Source organism: Spermophilus citellus (genome assembly GCF_964194105.1).
Source record: "Spermophilus citellus genome assembly, chromosome: 5".
Taxonomy (NCBI): domain Eukaryota; kingdom Metazoa; phylum Chordata; class Mammalia; order Rodentia; family Sciuridae; genus Spermophilus; species Spermophilus citellus.
Genome location: NC_138186.1, coordinates 44,337,858 through 44,361,103, shown reverse-complemented (window position 1 = coordinate 44,361,103; position 23,246 = coordinate 44,337,858). Strand labels below are relative to the sequence as shown.

Sequence of the window (23,246 nt, the reverse complement as noted above, 5' to 3'; positions counted from 1 at the left end):
AGCGTGGAACTTGTGGTCCTCCTCACAGGGATTATACAGGCATGTACCGTTATGTCCTAGGGAGCCAGGAGTGTGTGCTATCCACGTGCCCTTGGTATGTGAATGTGTGTTCTAACTGTGGTTCCTTGACCTTGAAGGGTCAGTATTGTTGCATAATGGCCATATCTCCTTTTCTAAGACCCCCAGCCTCCCCACGATGGTGGCTGAATCATCTTCTAAACCATAGTGGGCCATGCTCCAGCTGCCACAATGCCTCGACATGTGTCTGCCCCCTGGGATTTCACCCACCAGCATTCACGACTCGCACGCACAGCGTGCACTCCGGCACCTAGAGATGCACAGTCCAAGTCTCCACCCACTCCCTTTGCTTAACTGTTGGAATTTCCAGCCCGGCTCCAGCCAAATGCTCCCCTGCTGCGAGAGGAGGAGTTACAAGAACCCGCCCAATTCTCTGGTGTACTTAAACAGCTCTGCCTGGCTGTAGGTCAGCTCTTAGCTAAACTCTCCTCAGCACTGATGTGTCACTCTCGAAGCTCGCTCCCCACCATGACCGGCCTGAGGGCCCCGTCGTCCCCCGCCCCCTCCACCGGCCCGGGACTCCGGCGGGGCTCCGGCCCTGAGATCTTCACCTTCGATCCTCTCCCGGAGAGGACTGCAGCCTCGGCCACACGCCTTGGCGCCTCTCGCGGGCACCGTAAGCGCAGCCGCAGGGTCCTTTATCCTCGAGTGGTGAGTGTCTCGGAAGTGGGGAGGCCGGGGGACACGCCGCCCAGGTTCCCTGGGGAACGACTGGACTCCGAGACCTTGACCTGATCTGTCCATTTTTTTGTCTCTCCTAAGGTCCGGCGTCAATTGCCAGCCGAGGAACCTAACCTTGCCAAAAGGTTCCTCTTTATTCTTCTCGCCATCATCTTCTGCCAGATCCTAATGGCTGAAGAGGGTGTGTCGGCACCCCTGACGCAGGAGGACGTCCCCAACTCCGCGTCCCCTCTGCCCATCCCGGCTCCCCCAGTCCTCGAGCACTTGAATCTAACTTCGGACCCCTCGGACTACTATCTGGACGTAAGCACCTTTCTCCAGCAACACCCAGCTGCCTTCTAACAAAGAACCTGAAAAACCCAAGAAACACCAGGCGTATCTGGTGCCCGAGAGTGTATCCCAAACTGGGACTTTCAAGACAACTAGAACTCAGAACACTACAGCCAAGACCAGGCCGACCGGTGCTTGGGGCGAGACCGAGACAGACTCGTCCAGGCTAAGCCCAGAGGGGAAGGAGAGCGGCGTTAATTTATTTGTCACTACGCCTAATTAATATTTATATGTATTTATGTATGTCCTCCTAGGTGATGGAGGGATGTATGTAATATTTATTTTAACTTATGCAAGGGTGCAAGATATGCTTCCCCTGCTGTAAATGCAGATCTTTTGGTATTTATTGAGCCTTGTGAGATTGGTGGAGGGAGGGCTCCTAGAACTCAGGCAGAGTGGGAAAAGGTAGTGGAAGGGACGGGTGGGATGACGCCCGAACTGGGAATCGGGCATGGTGGTGGGTCTTAGGTTTAGAGGGTGATACTCCGTTCTCCAGCACCTCAACTCTACCGGTCTATTGTCTGAGATTTAAGCAGACCGTTGGGAATAAAGTCCATGGCCTTCAATCTCGAAGTTCCCCCTTAGGGAGAGCGGGGTTGGACGTCTATGGGCTGTCAGGAGGCGGCAGCCGGAGGTCGCCCAGTATGTTCTGTGAACAAAATAAACTTGATTTTACTGAAAGCAGTCCTCCGAGTGTATCTTTGTCCGCGGCGAGTCCCCATTACCCATCTTCACGCCCCAATGACGGGCGGGAGGAACTGTGGCCACATCGCCAGTCTGTACCTCTCCCCGGGCCACGAAACCCATTTTCCCCGGAGTCACGGGACAGATCCGGCCTCTGAATGTAGTCGTCTGTGGCTCATACGGCGGTTTTACCAGTTAGTCCGCGGCAAACCCGAGATGTGGCAACCTTTCTTATTCAGGAAAGCCTGCGGCCCGCGCCGCGGGGCGGAGCGTGGAGGGCCTAGGCGGGGCCCTGGGCTCTGGCAGATGACCCGGCTGCGGCCAGTGAGCCCCACCCGGTGCTGGACTGGCAACCCGGGGGAGCTGGCGGGCTGCAGACCCAAGCGGGGCCTGCCGGGAAAGGGGCGGAACGATCGCGCGGGGCCGAGGGGTTGGTCCGCGGTGGGGGCGGGGTCGCGTCTGCCGCAGCAACAGGGCGCGGCCGGTTTGGGGGCGCGCGTGTGGGCCCAGCTTCCAGGAAGGTGGGACCGCCACGTTCCTGCTGGTCTCCCAGCTCTGCACGCCCCTGCCCTTCCCGAGACCCCAGCCCCGCCGCCTCCCGCTTCCGGGAAGGTGAGTGGGGGAGGGGAGATGAAGCCTGGAGCTGCAGAGGATGTGCCTGGTGGGGAAAGGTCTGGGGACCTCAGGCGCGGGAGGGCTTCATCTGATAAAGGGGAAAGAGCGTGCACGCGTAGGAAAGGGTCCTTGTGAATCTTAGGAATTTCACAGAGAAGAGACTTAGCAGACCTCTGAGCACCGAAGGAATTGAGCGGTAGCGGGTGCAGACTGGGTGGGTCTGTCGGAAGGGAAAGGGTTCCCTCCCTTGGCCGCCACAGCGCTCCTTTCCCATCTGCAAAAGCTTCTTCTTCCTCTCCTCCAGCTCCGGTTTGAACCATGTTTTTCACTTGTGGCCCAAATGAGGCCATGGTGGTCTCGGGTAAGTATTCTCTTTCCCACAAGTGAACCCCGAACCCCTATAAGTCTGGTCTCTGCCCCTTCCTCCCCCTACCAGCTCCCGACCCCAGACCCCAAGCTTCTGCCCCCTCATGACCTCAGGCTACCTGCTTGAGTTAGGAACTCCCAACTCCAAGGCCCAGGCTGCCTTCCCCAAAAGCTCCCATATCCTCTCCTGTGGGTTGTTCCTACCCTCAAGTTCTTCATTCTAACACATCCTAGCTGTATCGTGGCTGCATAATGCCTTCACTTTGCAGGTTTCTGCCGAAGCCCCCCAGTCATGGTGGCTGGAGGAAGAGTCTTTGTACTGCCTTGCATTCAGCAAATTCAGAGGTAAGTAGGAAGAGAACCAAGGAAGGGGAACCTCAGTTTTCACTCTACTCTTTTTCTTACTGTCGACCCCTTCTTTTTCCCGTAGGATTTCTCTCAACACACTGACCCTCAATGTCAAGAGTGAAAAGGTTTATACTCGCCATGGGGTCCCCATCTCAGTCACGGGCATTGCCCAGGTGAGGCTTTCAAAGCCTTTCCCCACCAAAGTCCACTTCCCAGTCTCTCTGTCCCACACATTAAGAATTTTCTGACCATGGCCTTCTCAATATCTGCCTCAAAAAAAAAATGTCTCTGCTATTGTCCTACTACAGCCACCCAAGGCACTTGGCTCCTCCTCCTCTTTCTCCCTGAGATAGAAGAAACTGCTCTTAGAGGCTTTCCCTTCCCTCCCCTCCCTGCTTCTTCCTTGGCTTCATGATACCTAATGACATCCCCCCCCATCCCTACTCTGGCTGCAGGTGAAAATACAGGGGCAGAACAAGGAAATGTTGGCGGCTGCCTGCCAGATGTTCCTGGGGAAGACAGAAGCTGAGATTGCTCACATTGCCCTGGAGACGCTGGAGGGTCACCAGAGGGCTATAATGGCCCACATGACTGTGGAGGTGGGCTTGGGGACAAGGAAGCATCCAGTAGAGATGCCATACTGAATGGAGCCTAAGGACTCAGCTAATCTGTGAGACATGGTGGATCTGAGAGCTTAAATTCCTACCATTCTTTTGTCTTAGGAGATCTATAAGGATAGACAGAAATTCTCAGAGCAAGTTTTCAAAGTAGCCTCCTCGGACCTGGTCAACATGGGCATCAGTGTTGTTAGCTACACTCTGAAGGACATTCACGATGACCAGGTAAAACTAGGCAGCTATTTTTTCCCTACTTCCTTGCTTCCATCTCAAAACCTCATGACAACTCTGGTTTCTGCACCTCTCCCATAGGACTATTTGCACTCTTTGGGGAAGGCTCGAACAGCACAAGTCCAAAAAGATGCCCGAATTGGGGAAGCAGAAGCCAAGAGAGATGCTGGGATCCGGGTGAGAGAGATGGGAATTGCTCTGTCACCATAGGCTTATAGGACACACAGTGGAAAAATGGGTAGAAGGGGCAGAGCTAATGAGACTATAGTACTGGGTTGGTAGGAAGCTAGGTGTGGCTGTGTATTCATGCCGGTAACCCCACCTCTACTAGGAGACTGAGGCAAGAGGATCAAAAAAAAAAAAAAAGTTGGGGGTTGTAACCAGTGGCAGAGGACTTGCCTAGCATGCATGGCCCTGTTTGAGAATTGTAAGAAGTGAGTTAGCAGGGGGAAAAATGAGGCCTGGGGTAAAGGCAGTGAAGCCTGGTGAGGGGTAGGCTCTCATCCATGGCCTTCCTCATTCTGACCTGACTTTTCCTACCTGATCTGTGTTTGGACAGGAGGCTAAAGCCAAACAAGAAAAGGTTTCTGCTCAGTACCTGAGTGAGATCGAGATGGCCAAGGCACAGAGGGACTATGAACTGAAGAAGGCTGCATATGACATTGAGGTCAATACTCGCCGAGCACAAGCTGACCTGGCCTATCAGCTTCAGGTGAGAGCTGCCACACTAAGCAGATGGCCAAGCTGCTTATTGCCCCTTCCTACTTCCTCCTGTGCTCTCCATTCCAGCACACCACTATTTATCATTCTAACTGTGATCTTCTTCTGGATCTACTTTTCTGATCTACCTCCCCCCACGTGAAGAGGGACTCAAAATACTCAAACTTGAGCTGAAAAGCAAAGGCATGAAAGGATGTGAGCCAGATAAAAGATGCAGCCCATGCACCACTTGCCAGGCTGTACACTGTGGCATGGGTCTGCATCCACAGAGAGGAAGTCACCTTTTTCTGATTTGTACAAGAGCACACAATAGGCTAATAGCAGCCCTGATGATCAAGACAGAGTATGAGGAAGAAAACATGGACATGGACATTGAGTCCTGCAAATTGATCTATGGGCATCCCTTAATATTGCAAGGAGGTATAACTGATTCCTATTATTCATGGATCCCATATCTGAAAATTTGCCTATTCACTAAAATTTATTAGTAACCCCAAAATTAGTACTTGCAGCACTTTCATGGTCATTGGCCTGTATTGAGCAGAGTAGTGCAAAATCCTAGTTGCCTGACGCATAGCTTGTAGACAATTCTAACAAGAAGATGCTCTGCCTTCTTGTTTCAGCTTTCACACCATAAACAGAGTCATTTTCATGGCATATTTACTGCCACACTTTTTGCATTTTTTTGTGCTTTTTGTTGGTGATCTTGCTTTTCAAATGGCCCCTGGGGCCGGGAATGTTGCTCAGTGTTGATTGCTTGCCTAAAAAGCATGAATCTCTGGTTTTGATTCTTCAGCATCACAAAAATAAATAAATAATAAAATCATAGGCAGGCATGGTGGTACATGCTTGTAATCCCAGTGGGTTGGGAAGCTGAGGCAGGAAGATTGCAAGGATGAGGTCAGCCTCACCAATTTAGTGAGGCCCTAAGCAACTTAATGAGACTCTGTCTCAAAATAAAAAAGTTGTGGGTATATGGCTTAGTGATTAAGTGCCCCTGGGTTTGATGCTGGTACCCCAAACATAGTGCTGAATTGCTATCTGGAATCTCTTAACACAAGAGGCTCTGATGTGCCTTATAGAGAAAATATATGTTACATAAGCTTTGTTCAGGCATGAATTGACATACTGTTAGACATGAAGTCTGTGTTACTGAACCAACTATAATAATATATAAAGTGTCTTTAAACAGAAACACATAAAACAAGCTTATATATTGATTGGTTGATAAAAATGTTATGATTAGCCAGCCACAGTGGCACACACCTATAATCCCAGCAATTTGGGAGACTAAGGCAGGAAGATTGCAAATTCAGGACCAGCCTGGGCAACTTAGTAAGACCCTAAGCAGTTTAGTAAGATTCTGTTACAAAGTAAAAAACAAAAAATGACCCTCGGTTCAGTCCCTATTACCAAAAAAATAAGTTTTGATCAGAGGCTCACAGGAATCTGACCCATATTTCTCCTAGGAACAAAATAAGTATTAGCTAATTCAGTGTTCATGGCTATTTTACAAAACAAAACTAGGGTAAGTAATAAGAGTCAACGTTACCTTTGAGACTATCTGAAGGATAGCTACATTGTGAATTTTGTTTTTGCCAAGACTTGGTACTAGCTGAAAGTAAGTTGAGGTACAAAACATCTTTAATTATGATGTAGAATTTCAGCATGGTTTGGCAGATTATTGGCAGTACCATACTGCTTTATTACTCAAAGTATGGTCCATCTAGAAGCAGCAGGAACACTGAGAAGGTTAGTGGAAATACAAAATCTCAGGCTCCAGTCTAGACTGACTAAATCAGAATCAGTGTTTTTAACAAAATCCCAAGGTGATTTGCATGTACATTGGAGTTGAAAAATATCACATAATAAAAACTACTAGCTTACGGTGAGACTGTAGATATGATTCTTTTTTTTTTTTTTTTTTTTTTCTTCCTGGATTAAACCCAGGGGTGCTCTTTCAATGAGCTACATTCCCAGCCCTTTTTTCCACCTCCTGGGTTTCTGAGATTATAGGTGTATAATAATCTTATATAATTATATAATCTTACCAGGCCTGGCTGGTAAGATTTTTGTATTAGTCTCCTTTCTGTTACTATAAGAAAATATTTGAGATAATAAACTATGAAGAGAAAAGATTTATTTTAGTTCACAGTTTTGGAGGTTTCAGTCCATGATTGGGCTTGTAGCAAGGTACCATCGTGGAGGGAGTATGTTGTGGAGCAAAACCATTCACCTCATGGCCATGACATAATGGCCCACAAGGCCCCAACTCCTAAAGGTTTACCACCTCCCAGAAGTATCACCAAGCCTTTAGCACTTAGGCCTTTGGAGGACACTTATCCAAACCATTACAGTTCCTAACCTTTTTAAAAGGCTTTCTTTGTCTCAGGCATGTTGGATGGGCTCCGTTTAACTCTTATCAGTTTCTTATGTGCCAGACACTGTGCTAGGTACTCAAAAAGTAAATATTCATTTAGCAAACAACCTATTAGTGTCTATATGTGACAGATTTCTATGTAGGGGAAGGGGAATACTGGGGATTTAATCCAGAGGTGCTTTACCACTGAGCTACATCCCCAGTCTTTTATATTTTTTGTTTTGAGAAAGGGTCTCACTGAGTTGCCCAGGATCTTGCCGAATTGCTGAAGCAGGCGTCAAACTTGTGATCCTCCTGCCTCAGCCTCCTGAATCACTGGGATTACAGGCATGTACCACTGTGCCCAGGATAGAGATTATTTTGAAAATGAGGATGAATGTATGAATAAGACAGAAAAGATTCTCATTCTCAGGAAGCTTGGGTTATAACAGAGGAAACTACTAATAAACAAATACATGACCTTCTCAGACTATAATTATTTGGGTCCCCCCCCCCTTTTTTTTTTTTTTTTTTTTTTGCAGTGCTAGGAATCAAACCCAGGATCTTATGCATGCTAAGTTCTACCACAAAGCTACATCCCCAGTCCTTATAGTTATCTTACCTAAGTGCTGTGAAGGAAATAAACAGGGTGATGTGAAAACTGTAGGGAAGACTATATCAGGTTAGGGGTGGACAGAGAAAGTGTCTATAAGGAGGTGATATTTGAGATAAAACCTGAAAATAAGAAAGAGGTGTCTAGGCGAGGGGTTTTAGGTCTAGAACATTCTAGGTTAGTTCTGATTAAATAGACATGTGACTGGGCTCAGTGGCACATGCCTATAATCCCGATACTCCGGAATCTGAGGCAGGAGGATCTAGAGTTCAAGGCCAGCCTGAGCAATTTAGCAAGATTGGGGATATGGCTCAGTGAGAGAGCGCCCCTGTGTTCAAGCCCAGTACTGCAAAAAATAGTCATGTAGCCATACACAGTGGCACATGCCTGTAATCCCAGCTACCTGGAAGACTGAGGCAGGAAGGTAGCAAGTTTGAGGTCAGCCATGGCAACTTAAAGAGACCCTCTCTCAAAATAAAAAAGAACTTGGAATGTAGCTCAGTGATAGAGTGCTTTTCTAGCATGGATGAAGCCCTGGGTTTATCTATATATAGTACTACCAAAACAAAACCAATCATGTGTCCTTAGTGACTAGGTAAAGGGACCAATAAGTACACAGACCCTGAGCTTGAGCTTGGTATGTCTGAGGAACAGAAGATACCTGATCTGATGTGGTTGGTATTCTGAGTGTGAGAAGAAGAAGCAGGCAGGACCCGAAACAGACATAGGATTTGGTTTGAGACAGAAGATAATTCAAAGCACAATGGAAAAAGCTATTAGAGAACATTACTCAGGGAGATGCTATGGTCTAGTTCACTTTGTGGCGGGTGGGGGTGTGGTGTTTGTGTGTGTTTGTTTTGCTAATCCACATCTCCAGCTGTTTACATTTATATTTTTTAAGGATCAGTCCTATTGCCTTGCAGATAATGAATTATCAAAAGAAAAAGACAAGGTGGGTTGGCATGCTTGGAGTGCCAGCTACTTGGGAGGCTGAGGCAAAAGGATCACTTTGAGGGCAGCCTGAGCAACAGAGCAAGATCCCATCTTTAAAAAGAAAGAGGGAGGCTGGGGTTGGGGCTCAGCAGTAGAGTGCTCGCCTGGCACGTGCTGGGTTTGATCCTCACCACCACATAAAAACAAATAAATAAAATAAAGATATTGTGTCCAACTACAACTAAAAAAAGTTGAGAGAGAGAGGGTGAGAAGGAGGGAGAGGGAGAGGAAGCAGGAGATGAATTGGAATCTTTTTCAAAGATGGTGGTGAATGCCTATGATCCCAGCCACTAGGGAGTCTGAAGCAGAGGATCACAATTTTGAGGCCAGCCTCAGCAACTTAATTAGAATCTTGTCTCAAAATTAAAAATGAAAAGGTTGGGCTGGGGCTGTAGCTCAGTGACAGAGCGCTTGCCTAGCACATCTGAGGCACTGGGTTCCATCCATAGCACTGCGTAAAAAAACTAAACAAAGACATGCTGTCTATCTACAACTATAATTTTTTTTTTTTTAAATGAAAAGGCTGGGGCTGGGGTTGTGGCCCAGTGGTAGAGTTCTCACCTAGCATGCAGGAGACACTGGGTTTGATCCTCAGCACCACATAAAAATAAAATAAAGATATTGTGTCCACCTAAAACTAAAAAATAAATTTAAAAAATAATGAAAAGTTCTAGGGATGTAGGTCAGTGGTAAAAGGACTCTCTGGGTTCATTCGTCAGTACCCAAAAAAAAAAAAAAAGATGTGTTGAGCAGATGCAGCTAAATTATGCTTTCTAAAAATCTCACCAAAACTGCAGAATGATTTTTTTTTTTTTTGTTTTTTTAAAGGTATAGATGAGGGCTGGGATTGTAGCTCAGTGGTAGAGCGCTTGCCTTGCATACATGAGGCCCTGGGTTTGATCCTGAACACCACATAAAAATAAATAAATAAAGGTATTGTGCCCAACTAAAACTAAAAAATAAATAAATAAATAAAAATGGTATAGATGGAGAAAATAGGAACAGACACCACAGCATTGTTTTGAAAGCTGGAGATCAGTGGTAGTTGACCAAGCTGGTCTGAGAGTGCTGAGCTTGACATCTACTGGGAGGAAGACAGTGAAGGATCTAAGGCTCAGGAGCTAGCAGCACCAGGTGCCCTTGGAGCTATAATAAATGCTGGTGAAATAGAAGGAATAGGAGAAAAGTAACTTATGACTAGTGCCCTTTGCTGGCCTCCTACTCTAGGTAATGGCTTCTCCCCTGCCGCAGCAGCATTTATTGTTAGAAGAAAGTAAAGCAAGGGGATGTGATGGAGGCTGTCCTGGCACAGGTGAGGGCTAGACTACTTTACCAATAAGAGGGGCATGAGGGACTAGGGTTGTGGCTCAGCGGTAGAGCACTCGCCTCGCACATGCAAGGCCCTGGGTTCGATCCTCAGCACAACATATAAATAAATTAAATAAAGTTTAAAAAAATAAGAGGGGCATGAAATGATGGTTAGCCTTTTGAATGCTAAGTGCTGGCAGCCAGCCCCTTCAACCCCACACAACTCCCAAAGCTCCATTTTCCAAAAAAGAGATGGGAACACTGCTCTGGGAAACATGACCAATTCAAGAAGAAAGACTTCAAGGTCCTGAATTGGAGACTTCTCCAGTACATGGTCTGCTCAGATCACTCCAAAGGGGGGAAAAAAAAGTCAAAGTCAACAAGGCTCACCCATGCACTCAGAGCCTCTTTTCAGTGTTTAGACACTCTTTACCCAGAAGAGACAACTAGGAATTACCTGATCAATGAGGATATCCTCCATTGTGGAAGACAAAAGAGCAAAAATTATTTGAAGGATGTGTAATATCCAGAGAGAAGAAGGCTTGAAAGAATAGCTGCTTAATGGCAGAGCATGTGCTTATTAGCATGTGTGAAGCTTGGGTTCAATTCTCAGCACCAAAACAAAGACAAAAACAAAATGTCTTCTGTGAGATAAGAGGAAAGCCCAGGGTCAGGAAATCAGGACATAGAACAGAAAACAAACAAACAAAAAAGAGCACATAGAAACTAATAAGGTGGCAAAAATTTAAAAAAAAAAAAAAAAAAAAAAACAGAAGAAAATTCTAGTAAACTTCCCAAAGGAAGAAACAGTTGGAACTATTAGTAAGGATAAGAATATTACAGACCAGTCCAGGAGCTTCAGCAGAACAAAGAAAATAGGAAATCACTAATGGATTAATTCAGAAATGTATATTTGCACTGAAGGGCAGAATTCCTTTTATTTAGGCAGATTTGGTAAGAAATGGTCCACCCAGCCAGTGTGGTGGCCCATACCTGTAATCCCAGCAGCTCAGGAGGCTGAGATAGGAGGATCCTGAGTTCAAAGCCAGCTTCAGCAATGGCAAGGCACTTAGGTACTCTGTGAGTCCCTGTCTCTAAATAAAATACGAAATAGGGCTGGGGTGTGGCTCAGTGGTTGAGTGCCCCTGAGTTCAATCCCTGGTACCAAAATAAATAAATAAATAAAATAAGAAAGAAAAATAAATTGTCCACCAAATGTCTGACACAATGAATGGAAAATATCTATATCAAAATAATCAATATGAAAGAACACTTATGACAAAGAGAGAGAGAGCTAAAAGCTTCCAGAGAAAAAGAACAGATCTCAAACAAAGGGCTAGGCAGCAAAAAACAAAAAACAACCCAGCACAGTAGCCCACATTTAGAATTCCAGGGACTTGGGAGACTAATGCAAGATCAAAAATTTAAGACCAGCTTCGTCAATTTAGTGAAACCCTCAGCAACTTATCAAGACCCTGTCTCAGAATAAATAAAAAGAGAGATATAGCTCAGTGGCAGAGCACCCCTGGGTTCAATCCCCAGTGACAAAAATAATAAAACCTTACAGTAACAAAAATGACTTAAATTTTCTTAAGATGGAAGACAGTGGAGCAGTACCTTCAAAATTCTGATGGGAAATTTGTTCCAACATAGAAACTGTTCTCCGCTTAATTGTTCAAATAGAAGGGTAAAATAAAAAACTCAGAGAAGTAAGATCTGTAAATAAAATTTTTGTCTTCATATTCTGAAGGAGTTACTGAGGTTCAATTGCACCAAAATGTGGGCAGAAATAAGAAAAGGTGTGTGTGGGGGAGTTGGTGACAGGATACAGGGACTCCAGTATAGGAGACAGGTGATCCTGCACACTGGTGTAGAGGGCAACCAGTCCAGTTTGGAATAGTTTTGAAAATTAAGGGTCAAAGACAATACAAGACACCATATCCAGAATTAAGAGCTGGGTCCAAAAGAAGGCAAATGAGTTGGGCACGGTGGTGCAGGCCTGTAATCCCAGTGGCTCAGGAGGCTGAGGCAGGAGGATCTCGAGTACAAAGCCATCCTTAGCAACTTATCAAGGTACTTAGCAACTCAGTGAGACCTGTCTCTAAATAAAATATACAAAAGGATTGGGGGGCTGGGGATGTGGCTCAGTGGTTGAGCACCTTTGGGTTCACTCCTCAGTACCAAAAAAAAAAAAAAAAAAAAAAGAAGAAGAAGAAGAAAGCAAATGAACCATCATTTGTACTGATGAGACCTATAGGTCTGATGGTTTGTGGCTGAGCTTGAGTAATAGAACTATGGAGAAGGGTATTCCTTTCCTGGTACTTCTCAACATCTTGGCAAGAGCCTTTTGATCCCTGTGCACTACAGGAGTAAGAAAAATCTGCTTAAATAAGAGGAATTCTGTATACACACACACACAGTCTTCTGGGTATGGTGGCACATACTTGTAATCCTAGCTGCTTTGGGAGGCCAAGGCAGGAGGATTGCAAGTTTGAAGCCAGCCTCAGCAACTTAGACCCTGTCTCAAATTAATTCCCACCCCCAGTACTGAGGGTTGAATCCAGAGTCTTGCATTTGCTAAGTGTTTGACCACTGATCTACACCCCAAGCACCAAATTAAAAAAAAAAAAAAAAATTTACAATGGGCTGGGAGAGAGCTCAGTAGTAGAGAGTTTGTTTAGCATACACAAGGCCCTGGATTCAATCCTCATTATGGAGATGGGAGGGCTGGTCACAGGGTTGCTTCCTAGGTAGTTTGGGGAGAGAGATGAGAGGAAGCATTATTTCATATCATCTACTTTTTTCTTTTGAACTTGTGCCATATGTTAAAAGTAAAAATGAAAACCATTTTTATCCAAGATATCCACCGACTTGGCAAAAAAAAAAAAAAAAGTCAGCAGTCTGTTGCATTAGTTGGGGCTGGAGTTGATGGTGGCCCACACTAAATTAAGGCAGCAAAGATTGAGAGAGGCAAGGCTGGTGTTGTGGCTTAGTGGTAGAGTTCTTGCTTAGCATGTGTGAGGGAATGGGTTCAATTCTCAGCACTGCATTTAAATAAAATAAAGGGTCATGGACAACTAAAAAAGTATGAAAAAAAAAAAAGATGGAGAGAGGTGGATGGATTTGAGTGAAAATGTGAAGGTAGCAGATCACCAAGTGCTCAGCATCCTCAAGGTATTTGTACTGTAGAAGGAGACAGTGGTGCAACAGATTAATATGTAAGCTTCTCTGAGGGACACTTAACCCCCTGCCTGAGGGAGAGGAGGGAGCAGGTCCTGGCCCCACCTAGCTCTGAAGCTAAATCTTCAGATCCCCCCCCCCTTTTTTTTTCTTTTAGTACTGGGAATTGAACTCAGAGATGCACTACCACAGAGCCACATCCACAGCCCTTTATTTTTTTTATTTTTTATTTTTAAAGAGAGAGTGAGAGAGGGGAGAGAGAGAGAGAGAGAATTTTTAATATTTATTTTTCAGTTCTCGGCGGACACAACATCTTTGTTGGTATGTGGTGCTGAGGATTGAACCCGGGCCGCACGCATGCCAGGCTAGCGCGCTACCGCTTGAGCCACATCCCCAGCCCAGCCCTTTATTTTTTTATTTTTTATTTTGAGAGGGCATCTCACTAAGTTGATGAGGCTAAGCTGGAACTTGTAATCCTCCTGCTTCAGCCTCCTAAGTGCTGGGTTTACAGTCATGCCATCTCTAATTGGCTAGATCCCTCATCTTTTTTCCTGGATCTGAAGAAGAGCATGAGGCTGCCCCAGGGCCCTGCCTTGGATCAGTATGGGAAAGGACTCCAGTGAACAGGCTGAGCAGACTGGGAACCGATTTCATGGACCTAATCCTATTTTTATGCTTCATCCTGGTGCCCTGGTCTCTCTGGTTCCTCCCGGGTACATGGCTTTTTAGCTCTGACTTTGAGGGGCCCCCTCATACCCAGGTAGCCAAGACTAAGCAGCAGATCGAGGAGCAGCGGGTGCAAGTGCAGGTGGTGGAGCGGGCCCAGCAGGTGGCGGTGCAGGAGCAAGAGATCGCACGCCGAGAGAAGGAGCTGGAGGCCCGCGTGAGAAAGCCGGCGGAGGCTGAGCGCTACAAGCTGGAGCGGCTCGCTGAGGCGGAGAAGTAAATGCTCCCTCATTGGTTCCTTTTTTTTTTTTTTTTTTCTTAATTGTAGATGGACACAATATCGTTATTTATTTATTTTTTAATATGGTGCTGAGGATCGAACCCCGCGCCTCACACAGTCCCAGCCCTCCTTGGTTCCCTTTTGACTCTCCTGCCAAGCTTACCTGCAGATGGAGAGCTGAAGCCTTCCCCACCCGGTCTCCTAAGGAGCTTGGGTGTGTTGGGGGGGTGTCTCTCCAGTGCTGGGTGTTTCTCCTGGGAGCAAGGACCCCGCCTCTGCTCCTCCCTCCACTTGCTTTCTGTCCCTAGGTCCCAGCTGATTATGCAGGCAGAGGCAGAAGCCGAATCTGTTCGGGTGAGTTAGGATGTGGCTCCTTGCTGGCTTATGGAAGGAGTGGTTTGTGGGTTCCTGCATGGCCTTGGGTTTCTTGTTCTTAATTACTCCCATTAATTCCATTACAAGTATTCTGTACCTTGGTCAGATGCGCGGGGAAGCCGAAGCCTTTGCCATAGGGGCCCGAGCCCGTGCAGAGGCTGAGCAGATGGCCAAGAAGGCAGAAGCGTTCCAGCTGTACCAGGAGGCTGCCCAGCTGGACATGCTGCTAGAGAAACTGCCCCAGGTCTGGGGGTAGTAGGGCTCTGGGAGAGAATTCACAAGCAGGGATTGAGGGGTGAGGTGAAATGAGGAGGTTGGGGAGAACCAAGCTAGGGGCCATTAAATTAGGAGTGGGAATTAAAAGCCAGGGAGCAAAGTGAGAAAGCATGAAGTAGAATAAGGGTCTTTAAGTTGTTTGATGAGAGATGAGGCCAGATCATGGGCACTCACAAGGCTTGTCTCACCCACCAGGTGGCAGAGGAAATCAGTGGTCCCTTGACCTCAGCCAATAAGATTACACTGGTGTCCAGTGGAAGTGGGACCATAGGGGCAGCCAAAGTGACTGGGGAGGTACTGGACATCCTAAGCCGCCTGCCAGAGAGTGTGGAGAGACTCACAGGTGTCAGCATCTCCCAGGTGAGGGTCTCTGGGGTGAAGAATTTCTGAGTTTCTGTGTCATGTGATGGATGGAGTAGGCCTAGTATTTCACCCACACCCAGGACACCTGGGAATCCAGACATTAACTGCTTTCTGTGTGTCAGACACACTGTTACGCTTCTACCTAGATGGGTTTTTTGTTTTGTTTTGTTTTTTTGTTAGTTTGTTTGTTTTGTTTTAAACTACTTTTAGGGTATATAGTATTTTTACAAAGTGAAGAACACTACTTCTGACATGTAAAGTAACAGCCCACTCATAGCTGGTGAAGCTGGGCCTGTGTTATTGTTTCACTAGTACAGGGAAGTAGTTGCAGCCTGTTGATAATGAATTAATTCCAAGCCATAATTATCACTATTTTCCTTGGAGCCTCAGTTTGCTCATCCATGGATTATGGAAGAGGTCAGATAACAGGCCCTGGAACACTGTTTTTGTGTGAATTCTGGCTCCAATGCCTGCTAGCTTAACCCCTCTGTATCTGAATCCTTACCTTAAAAACGAGTTAATAATAGAAACTACCCTGTTGAATTGTTAAGAAGGAGCTGGATGGATAGCTGAATGGTAAGTGTGCCCAGCACTCACAAGACCCTGGAGCCTACACCACCCCCACTCCACTCCTCCCGCCCCCACAAAAACAAAAAGCTTTGAACTGGTAAAGAAATATTTTCAGTGATCAGAACCATGCCTGGCACATAGTAAGCACTGTTTGTTAAATAAAAAGTATGTGTACAGATGAAAGCATTGGATCATACCAGTGACTTTCAAGCTGGGTTCCTTGGAGCCTTCATGAGGTCTACAGTACAAGATAAAGGGCCAAGGGTAGTTCTACCCTCTTCAGTGACATTTTATACATGGGTCTGAATGACTTTGCTTGGCAGTGCACTACAGAAAGATTCTTGGACTTATGTGTCCTCCCTACAGCCCATTTATCTGAGTGGGGGCCTGGGAGATCAGGGTACCTGGTTTGCAAGTGCCATCAATTCTTGTCTTTTTGCCAGGTGAACCACAAACCTTTGCGAACAGCCTGAACCCTCAGCCCCTGCCTGTACCCAGCCTCCAAGTTGCCTGAATGGTTTTGATGCATGCATCCCAGCTGACCTCCCTGAGTATCTTTTGACAGTGGGGTTCCTACATCTTGCCAATAGCCTGTGCCTTGCCTTGAAGGGGGTTGCTCCCCTTCCCAAATTCAGTCTGCCATGACTCTCAGTACCCCAGAGGTCCCCTGCCAGCCTTTGATGATCCCACTCCACCCCATCCCAACTTATTTAACTTCCTTAAATAAAATTGTCTGAGCCTGTTGTCTAGAACTTGTTCCTGACAAAGATTGAGGAATGGTCTTGGAGGTTCTTACCAAATAAATGCTTAGTTAAGTATGAACGATTGATAGAACCAGTTCAAAATGGATGCTAGAATGTAGCTTGCTCCCTTGCATTTAATTGCTTTCCAGACTGGAAGAAAATAAAGTTGTTTGTATACTATTAAGAGTTGTAGTTAATTTCTTCCCCAACATGTTGGTTGTAGCCAGAAAAGCACACTAAAGATCTGGGCATGCTGGGTGCACACCTGTAATTCTAGCAGCTTTGGAGGCTGAGACAGGATCACAAATTCAATGTCAGCCTCAGTAATTTAGCAAGGCTGTAAGCAACTGAGACGCTGTCTAAAAATTAAAAGGAGCTCAGGGGTAAATTGCTCCTGGTACCAAAATCCCCAGTACCAAAAGGGGTGGGGGAGGACTGGGAATGAAGTTCAGTGGTAAAGTGATCCTAGGTTCAATCATTGTAATAATTGCTTTAGGTGCAGGGATTTTCGCTCAGTAGGTAGAGTGCTTGCCTGCCATACACAAGGCCCTGGTTTCAATCCCTAGCACCATACACAAAAAAAATTGCTTTACTTCTTAGAATTTGCTAAATTCCTTATACAAAAATGCAGTATTTGCATGTAACACACATATCCTCATGCATACTTTAAATCTTGATTACTAGTAATATCTAATGCTAGTGAATGGGGCTGGGGAATGTGGCTCAAGTGGTAACACACTCGCCTAGCCTGCGTGAGGCACTAGGTTTGATTCTCAGTACCACATAAAAATAGTGTCCACCTAAAACTAAAAAATTTTTTAAAAAGTGAATATTATAGATGGCAGTCTCCCTTATGTATATTCCTTGCTTTATCCCCAGAGGCCCTAAGACAGCCCATTTTCCCTTGAATATATATCTGATCTGCTTTCATAAGTAAACCTCTAATGCTTTGGGTCTGGAGTGGGGAGAGGACAGGAAACAAAGACAATTAAATGTGATATTCTCATCAGTTTAAGGAGAGCAGAATGTAACTAAACTTTGGACTCCATTCCTCCACTGGCAATCTTCCCTAAATGAGCACACATCTGGCAACTTTTTTCCAATTCCCATTTATTTTTGGCTCTTGGGGCAATGTCATCTTTTCAATATGAAAAAAAGCAGCAAGTTCAACACAAATTAGAAATCTGAAGTGTAGGATAGGACAAAATCAACAGTAGGAAGGAAAAAGCAATAGCAAAAGAAATGAGATGTTCTTTAAAAAAGGGTTTTGTTGCCCCTCCTCTGGAAGTGACTCACATTTAGGTGGTAGTATATACCTTTCCACATATCAGACATATTACTCTTTGGAGGGGGGGTGAAAAGGTGGGGGTTGGGGAGGACAATTCTGGAAGCTTAGGGACCAAGGCTGGCCTTCTCCTTTTTTGAAACACTGAGAGGTAGAGCAGAAAGAGGAAGGATTCACACCTCTCAGAGTGGGGCAGATTCCTCTAAAGGGAGAGCACAACAGGGGACAGCTGAGAGGGAAGCTGCAAATGGAAATAATACTGTTAACACCTCTCCTGAAGCTGAGAGATGGAGCCTGGAAGTGCCTAAAAATGACTGTAAAAGCATAGATTCCCCTCTTTAAAAAACTGTCCTAAAATGAAAAATCCCATCCCCATCACAAGTGATTTCTACCCGCTGCTACCTTCTACCTTGTACTATTTTGCCTTAGGATGGTGGCCACTAAAAGCACCTGGCTAGTTCTAAATGGGATCTGGACAAGAACCAGCTTCTTGGGAGAATCATTTTGGAAACAGAAGATATTAAATGGACAGATGTGAAAAGTAGGTACCAGAAAGAAATGCAGGGTAATCCAGAATGGAAGAAATTTAAGTTTGCCAGAGTGGAAAGAGGAGACATTCAAGAAACAAATATTTATTGAGCGCCTAATATGGGTCAGGCACTGTTCTGCATGCCTCCCAAAAGGAAATAAAAAAGGAAAAAAGAAAAGGCAGTTAACACAAATTCTGAAGAAAGGGGCAGCGGAAGGCTGGGGAACTGAGAAGCCTGAGGTGATGGGGGAGCCTCCTTAGGCCTCCTCTTCAGCCTCCTCACCGAAATCCTCTTCCTCTTCTGCGGTGGCATCCTGGTACTGCTGGTACTCGGAGACAAGGTCATTCATGTTGCTCTCAGCCTCGGTGAACTCCATCTCGTCCATACCTTCACCTGTGTACCAGTGGAGGAAGGCCTTTCGGCGGAACATGGCAGTGAACTGCTCTGAGATGCGCTTGAAGAGCTCCTGGATGGCTGTGCTGTTGCCAATGAAGGTAACTGCCATCTTGAGGCCACGAGGTGGGATGTCACAGACAGCTGTCTTGACATTGTTGGGGATCCATTCCACAAAGTAGCTGCTATTCTTGTTCTGCACATTCAGCATCTGCTCATCTACCTCCTTCATGGACATCCGTCCACGGAAGACTGCAGCCACAGTGAGGTACCGACCATGGCGAGGGTCACAGGCAGCCATCATATTCTTCGCATCAAAGACCTGCTGGGTGAGTTCAGGCACAGTGAGGGCCCGATACTGCTGGCTTCCACGGCTGGTAAGAGGGGCAAAGCCAGGCATGAAGAAGTGGAGACGTGGGAAGGGCACCATGTTGACTGCCAACTTGCGGAGGTCAGCATTGAGCTGGCCAGGGAAGCGGAGGCAGGTAGTGACACCGCTCATGGTGGCTGAGACGAGGTGGTTCAGGTCTCCGTAGGTTGGTGTGGTCAGCTTGAGGGTACGGAAGCAGATGTCATAAAGGGCCTCGTTGTCAATGCAGTAGGTCTCATCAGTGTTCTCTACCAACTGATGGACGGAGAGGGTGGCATTGTAGGGCTCAACCACAGTATCAGACACTTTGGGTGAGGGTACTACACTGAAGGTATTCATGATGCGGTCAGGATACTCTTCCCGGATCTTGCTAATGAGCAGGGTGCCCATTCCAGAGCCTGTGCCCCCTCCCAGTGAGTGGGTCAGCTGGAAGCCCTGCAGGCAGTCACAGCTCTCTGCCTCCTTCCGCACCACATCCAGGACTGAGTCAACCAGCTCAGCCCCTTCTGTATAGTGACCCTTGGCCCAGTTGTTACCTGCCCCAGACTGACCTGTAATGGGTTAGAGAGAAAGCTTAATTAATTATTTAAGGTTTGGAATGTACACGTTTCTACCTTTCAACTTTTAGGAAAATTCCCTTAGAGGTAGCTCCTTTCTCTTTCACCTGTGATATATTTTCATAATATCCCAAATAGTCATTTGCCTCCACCCTCCATTTCAGATTTCCTGTAACTCTCCAGTGCAATAATCATCTAACTTTTGTTCTTTCTTGCACCTAAATATAAGAATATCACTAATAACATCTGCATAACTCACCAAAAACAAAGTTGTCTGGTCTGAAGATCTGGCCAAAAGGACCTGAGCGAACAGAGTCCATAGTCCCAGGTTCTAGATCCACCAGGATAGCACGAGGAACATATTTGCCACCTAGAGGGAATCAGGTAGATGTTTGAGAGCTGGCAGTGGGGAAGGTTAAGCAATTGCTGTTAGGAAACAGCCTCATATTTAAATTTGTCATGCCAAGCCCAGCCACCAGGTGGCAGCAGAGCTAGTCTTTGGCCCCTTTATGGTGGGTGTCTAAAGAAGAAAATGATGGATTCATCCAAAGGGGACAATGGGCCCCCAAGAATGGAAACAGCGGAAACACTGGCTCATGTCTGTAATCCCAGCTGCTTGGGAGACTGAGCCTACGCTGCTCTCACTAGTTAGAGAGCAGCTTAGGGCAACTTAGGTAAGACAGTGTCTCAAAATACAATTAAAAAATAGCTGGGCGTGGTGGCACCTTTAAACTCAGAGGCTTGGGAGGCGAGATCATACCTAAAAAATAAAACATTTAAGCGCCCCTGGGTCCAATCCCTGGTACCATAAATTTATTAAATTAATTAAAAAAGAACAAATAGAAAGAGATCCTATAGAAGTGTTAAAGAAATGAAACCCGACTTTCCTGGGCTCCTGCCCTCACCTGTGGCTTCATTGTAATACACGGAGATGCGGTCCAGCTGCAGGTCACTGTCCCCATGGTAGGTACCGGTGGGATCGATGCCGTGTTCATCACTGATCACCTCCCAGAACTGCCAAGGAAAAGCAATGAGCCTTAAGTAGTGCAAATCCCACGCAAATATGCCTCTTCACGGGATCTACATTCCAGATGGGTTGGTGGTAAGTCCTGTTCTAAGGCTTGGCATTCCGTTATCTGCCTGCCACACCTTTGCCCTAGACACTTGCACACTCAGGAAAGCGGCAGCTTTCGTTGCTCGGGATGTTAAGATGATATGCTGCTGGAAGGCCTGGCTTTCGCTAAGTGGGAGTGAACGCATGGAAGGGGTACCCGTCCCCCTTGTAGGAACCGCCCCTGCATGCCGTGTCTGAGCCACCTAGGGCTTTTGCAGTCGACCACCCCCTCCCTCCACGTGACGGCAGCGCACGCGCACTTAAAGAATCCGACAAAAGGAGATGTAGCGCGCGGGCGGGGCTCAAGGCAAATTCCGCGCGCTTAGGGGCGGGACTGCGCTCCAGCTAGCGCGTCCCCGCCGGCGGGCAGGGCTGCATTGTCCCCGCGCGCCGGGGGCGCCTGGACCCCGCCCTTCGGCTACAACGTAGCAGCCGCACTTCCTCTCTGCCCCTCCCCCGCTACACTGTAACCGCGCGCAAAAAAGAAAAAAAAAATCCCCCTAAGGCCTCGGAATTTTATTCTCTGGCCAGTTTTTTTCCCTTTCCCCCCCAACTTGCTTTATTTTTTCTCCAATATTTGGTACAGAGGGAATTACTTAATGGAAGCACCCCTTCCACCTTCTCCCTCTAAGAATGTGTTGACGCCCCAAAAGGTCTTAGAGGCAATGAAAGTTAAAGGAAGCCCCTATATATATTATTCTCCATCCACAGAAAAAGACGGGAACGCCCCTCGGGGATCGCAGAAACACCGATGTCTCCGATCCTTTGTGAAGGTTGCGCGTAGTGTAGCCCACCCTGGTGCAGTGTTCCCCACCTTTGCACTGGGACTTTCGGCAGCTGCCCGCCCAGCCTCAACCCTTCCCCCGCCAGTTTTGCTCTACAAATCCCCGCCAAGCGGGGGGAGGCGGGATCCACATGGGGAAAACCTCGCCTCGCTTTGTCTCGGACCGTTTCCGCATCACTCCTCCCTGGTCCTTGGACCGTTAGAAAAATCTCCTTTAAGAAAACCCTTACAGATCCTGGGTCTTCCAGGCCCCAAACCTGAAAGGTCCTTTTAGTAGCACTCCCCCATAAATGTGCCTGCCAAAATAAATTGCCCATCTTTTCAAAAATCAAATGCTACTACAAATGTGTATCCTTACAAGTAAAAAACTTTTGGAAGGCAAAGCTTGGTTAAGAATGGAGAGTGCAAATTATCCCATAACCATCCTTCGTAAATTAATCGGGATTTTTCTTCTAAGAAATATAATTAAAAGGAGAGGCTTAAAATTCTTACCTTGGCACCGATCTGGTTGCCACACTGACCGGCCTGGATGTGCACGATTTCCCTCATGGCTACAATTTATTTTAATTTATTTTTGCTCGCCTCAATGTATGTTCGGGGCAAGGAAATATGTAATTCGTTTTCTGTGCTGGTCGCGAGCTGAAAGAAGGAACGTGCCCGGGAGGATGGAGCAGTGAGATCCGAACGCGACGGCAGGAAGATTCTGAGAGGCAGAAAAGCAGGGAGGGCGAAGGAGGGAAGGCGGGCAGGGCGGGGCGCGCGTGCGCCAGGGATGGGAGGCGGGAGAACGGCACCCGCTGGGCGGCGGGAAGACAAAGCCTTCTCCAGCCTGCCGCTGATTAGTCGATGCTGATCATGTACCAAACGGCCATTGGTTTCTACGCCAGTGGACTAGCGCAGTTCTCTCTGGGAGTCGTAGTCCTCTATTGTTGTCCACGCTGCAAAATGAAGTTACGAATGGGTGGGTACTTGGTATTTTGCTTTTTGTGGTTTTCTTATTTTTTTTAATGAAAAATTACCTTGCACAAGATTCTTTCTATGTCAGAGGTTTTTGTGGGGGTTTTTTTGTTTGTGAAAAAATGAAATCGTTCTTGGTATGTGGGAATCTGGGGTTCCAGGAGCTAGGAGGTGGGGTAGGCACGCCCTGAAAGCTGCCCACTGCGGTAGCTCTCGGGGAGACAGGACTGCTTAGCTCAGCGAAAACTGGAAGAACTGTGGTACCCTCTTCTGCTACATACATCTAGTCCTTTGGTGACCTTAGGCATAAACTTCAGTAAAAACCCCGTTCCCCCAGACACCTCAGAGGAATAAGGAAGGGATTATCCTCCTCCTTCTTTGGGACTTTTGAGTAAGAAGGCAAAGTTTGGTTAAGGATGGAGAGTGCAAATGATCCCATAACCATCCTTCTTAATTAATCTTAAAAAAGAAACAAAATTGTAGCAAGTGCTTTTCAGAATACAGAGGTTGTCTGGAAGGAATGTTGAAAGAATAAATTGAATAGTTTAGTGAAGCTGAGATCCGGGATTTGTGGAGCTAGAAGTCTCTCTTGGTCCATGAGGGGATCAGGGCTTAGAGTTTGAGGACACCTTGGTCACCTTGTCAAAGGGAACTATGGGGTGAGGTTCCTGATAGAATTTCAGTGTCTTCCCAGCCTGCCTTTATTAGACTCTGAGATGAAGTCAGTAATTTTTCAGTTTTCTAATTTCAGTGACTAGGTGTGGATATCGCAAAGCCTCAGGATTTAAAAGGTGGGGAGGAGGGAAAATGGGATGGGCTCAAGTATGAACCTCTCTGCTTCTTCCCAGTGAGTCATTCAT

The 23,246-nt window shown here is 46.6% G+C and overlaps 3 protein-coding genes across 6 annotated transcripts; 2 read left to right on the top strand and 1 right to left on the bottom strand.

Annotated features, from left to right (window-relative positions):
• Positions 1-479: 479 nt before the first annotated feature.
• Positions 480-1,785, top strand: IER3 (immediate early response 3). The gene is made up of 2 exons (XM_081293913.1): positions 480-729; positions 841-1,785. The coding sequence occupies exons 1-2, from the start codon at positions 517-519 to the stop codon at positions 1,099-1,101; spliced, it is 474 nt and encodes a 157-aa protein (XP_081150039.1). The 5' UTR covers positions 480-516; the 3' UTR covers positions 1,102-1,785.
• A 366-nt stretch (positions 1,786-2,151) lies between these two features.
• FLOT1 (flotillin 1) lies at positions 2,152-16,397 on the top strand. 4 transcript variants are annotated; one of them, XM_081293875.1, is made up of 13 exons: positions 2,152-2,385; positions 2,693-2,749; positions 3,024-3,103; positions 3,185-3,275; positions 3,558-3,701; positions 3,825-3,944; positions 4,032-4,127; positions 4,510-4,662; positions 13,884-14,065; positions 14,378-14,423; positions 14,551-14,688; positions 14,916-15,080; positions 16,097-16,397. In XM_081293875.1, exons 2-13 carry the CDS (start codon positions 2,729-2,731, stop codon positions 16,124-16,126), a joined length of 1,266 nt encoding a protein of 421 aa, XP_081150001.1. In that variant the 5' UTR covers positions 2,152-2,385; positions 2,693-2,728; the 3' UTR covers positions 16,127-16,397. The 4 variants fall into 4 exon arrangements, with proteins under 4 accessions (XP_081150001.1, XP_081149998.1, XP_081149999.1 ...); XM_081293872.1 differs by having other exon boundaries at positions 2,245-2,385; positions 3,024-3,099; XM_081293873.1 differs by lacking the exon at positions 3,558-3,701 and having other exon boundaries at positions 2,245-2,385; positions 3,024-3,099.
• Positions 16,398-17,486: 1,089 nt separating this feature from the next.
• On the bottom strand, positions 17,487-22,179 carry TUBB (tubulin beta class I). The gene is made up of 4 exons (XM_081293871.1): positions 21,922-22,179; positions 20,437-20,545; positions 19,791-19,901; positions 17,487-19,525 (listed from the first exon to the last, which is right to left on the bottom strand). The coding sequence occupies exons 1-4, from the start codon at positions 21,976-21,978 to the stop codon at positions 18,468-18,470; spliced, it is 1,335 nt and encodes a 444-aa protein (XP_081149997.1). The 5' UTR covers positions 21,979-22,179; the 3' UTR covers positions 17,487-18,467.
• Between the last annotated feature and the right edge of the window lie 1,067 nt (positions 22,180-23,246).

Bases quoted from the DNA above. Each gene is read 5' to 3' on its own strand.
- IER3 (XM_081293913.1), top strand. From the start codon at position 517: ATGTGTCACTCTCGAAGCTCGCTCCCCACCATGACCGGCCTGAGGGCC. The intron at 730-840 runs GTGAGTGTCTCG...GTCTCTCCTAAG, and splicing joins GGGTCCTTTATCCTCGAGTG to GTCCGGCGTCAATTGCCAGC.
- TUBB (XM_081293871.1), bottom strand. From the start codon at position 21,978: ATGAGGGAAATCGTGCACATCCAGGCCGGTCAGTGTGGCAACCAGATC. The intron at 19,902-20,436 runs GTGAGGGCAGGA...GATTCCCTCTAG, and splicing joins GTATTACAATGAAGCCACAG to GTGGCAAATATGTTCCTCGT. The intron at 19,526-19,790 runs GTGAGTTATGCA...AACCCATTACAG, and splicing joins ACCAGACAACTTTGTTTTTG to GTCAGTCTGGGGCAGGTAAC.
- FLOT1 (XM_081293872.1), top strand. From the start codon at position 2,707: ATGTTTTTCACTTGTGGCCCAAATGAGGCCATGGTGGTCTCGG. The intron at 4,663-13,883 runs GTGAGAGCTGCC...CCTCATACCCAG, and splicing joins ACCTGGCCTATCAGCTTCAG to GTAGCCAAGACTAAGCAGCA. The intron at 14,689-14,915 runs GTCTGGGGGTAG...CTCACCCACCAG, and splicing joins TGCTAGAGAAACTGCCCCAG to GTGGCAGAGGAAATCAGTGG.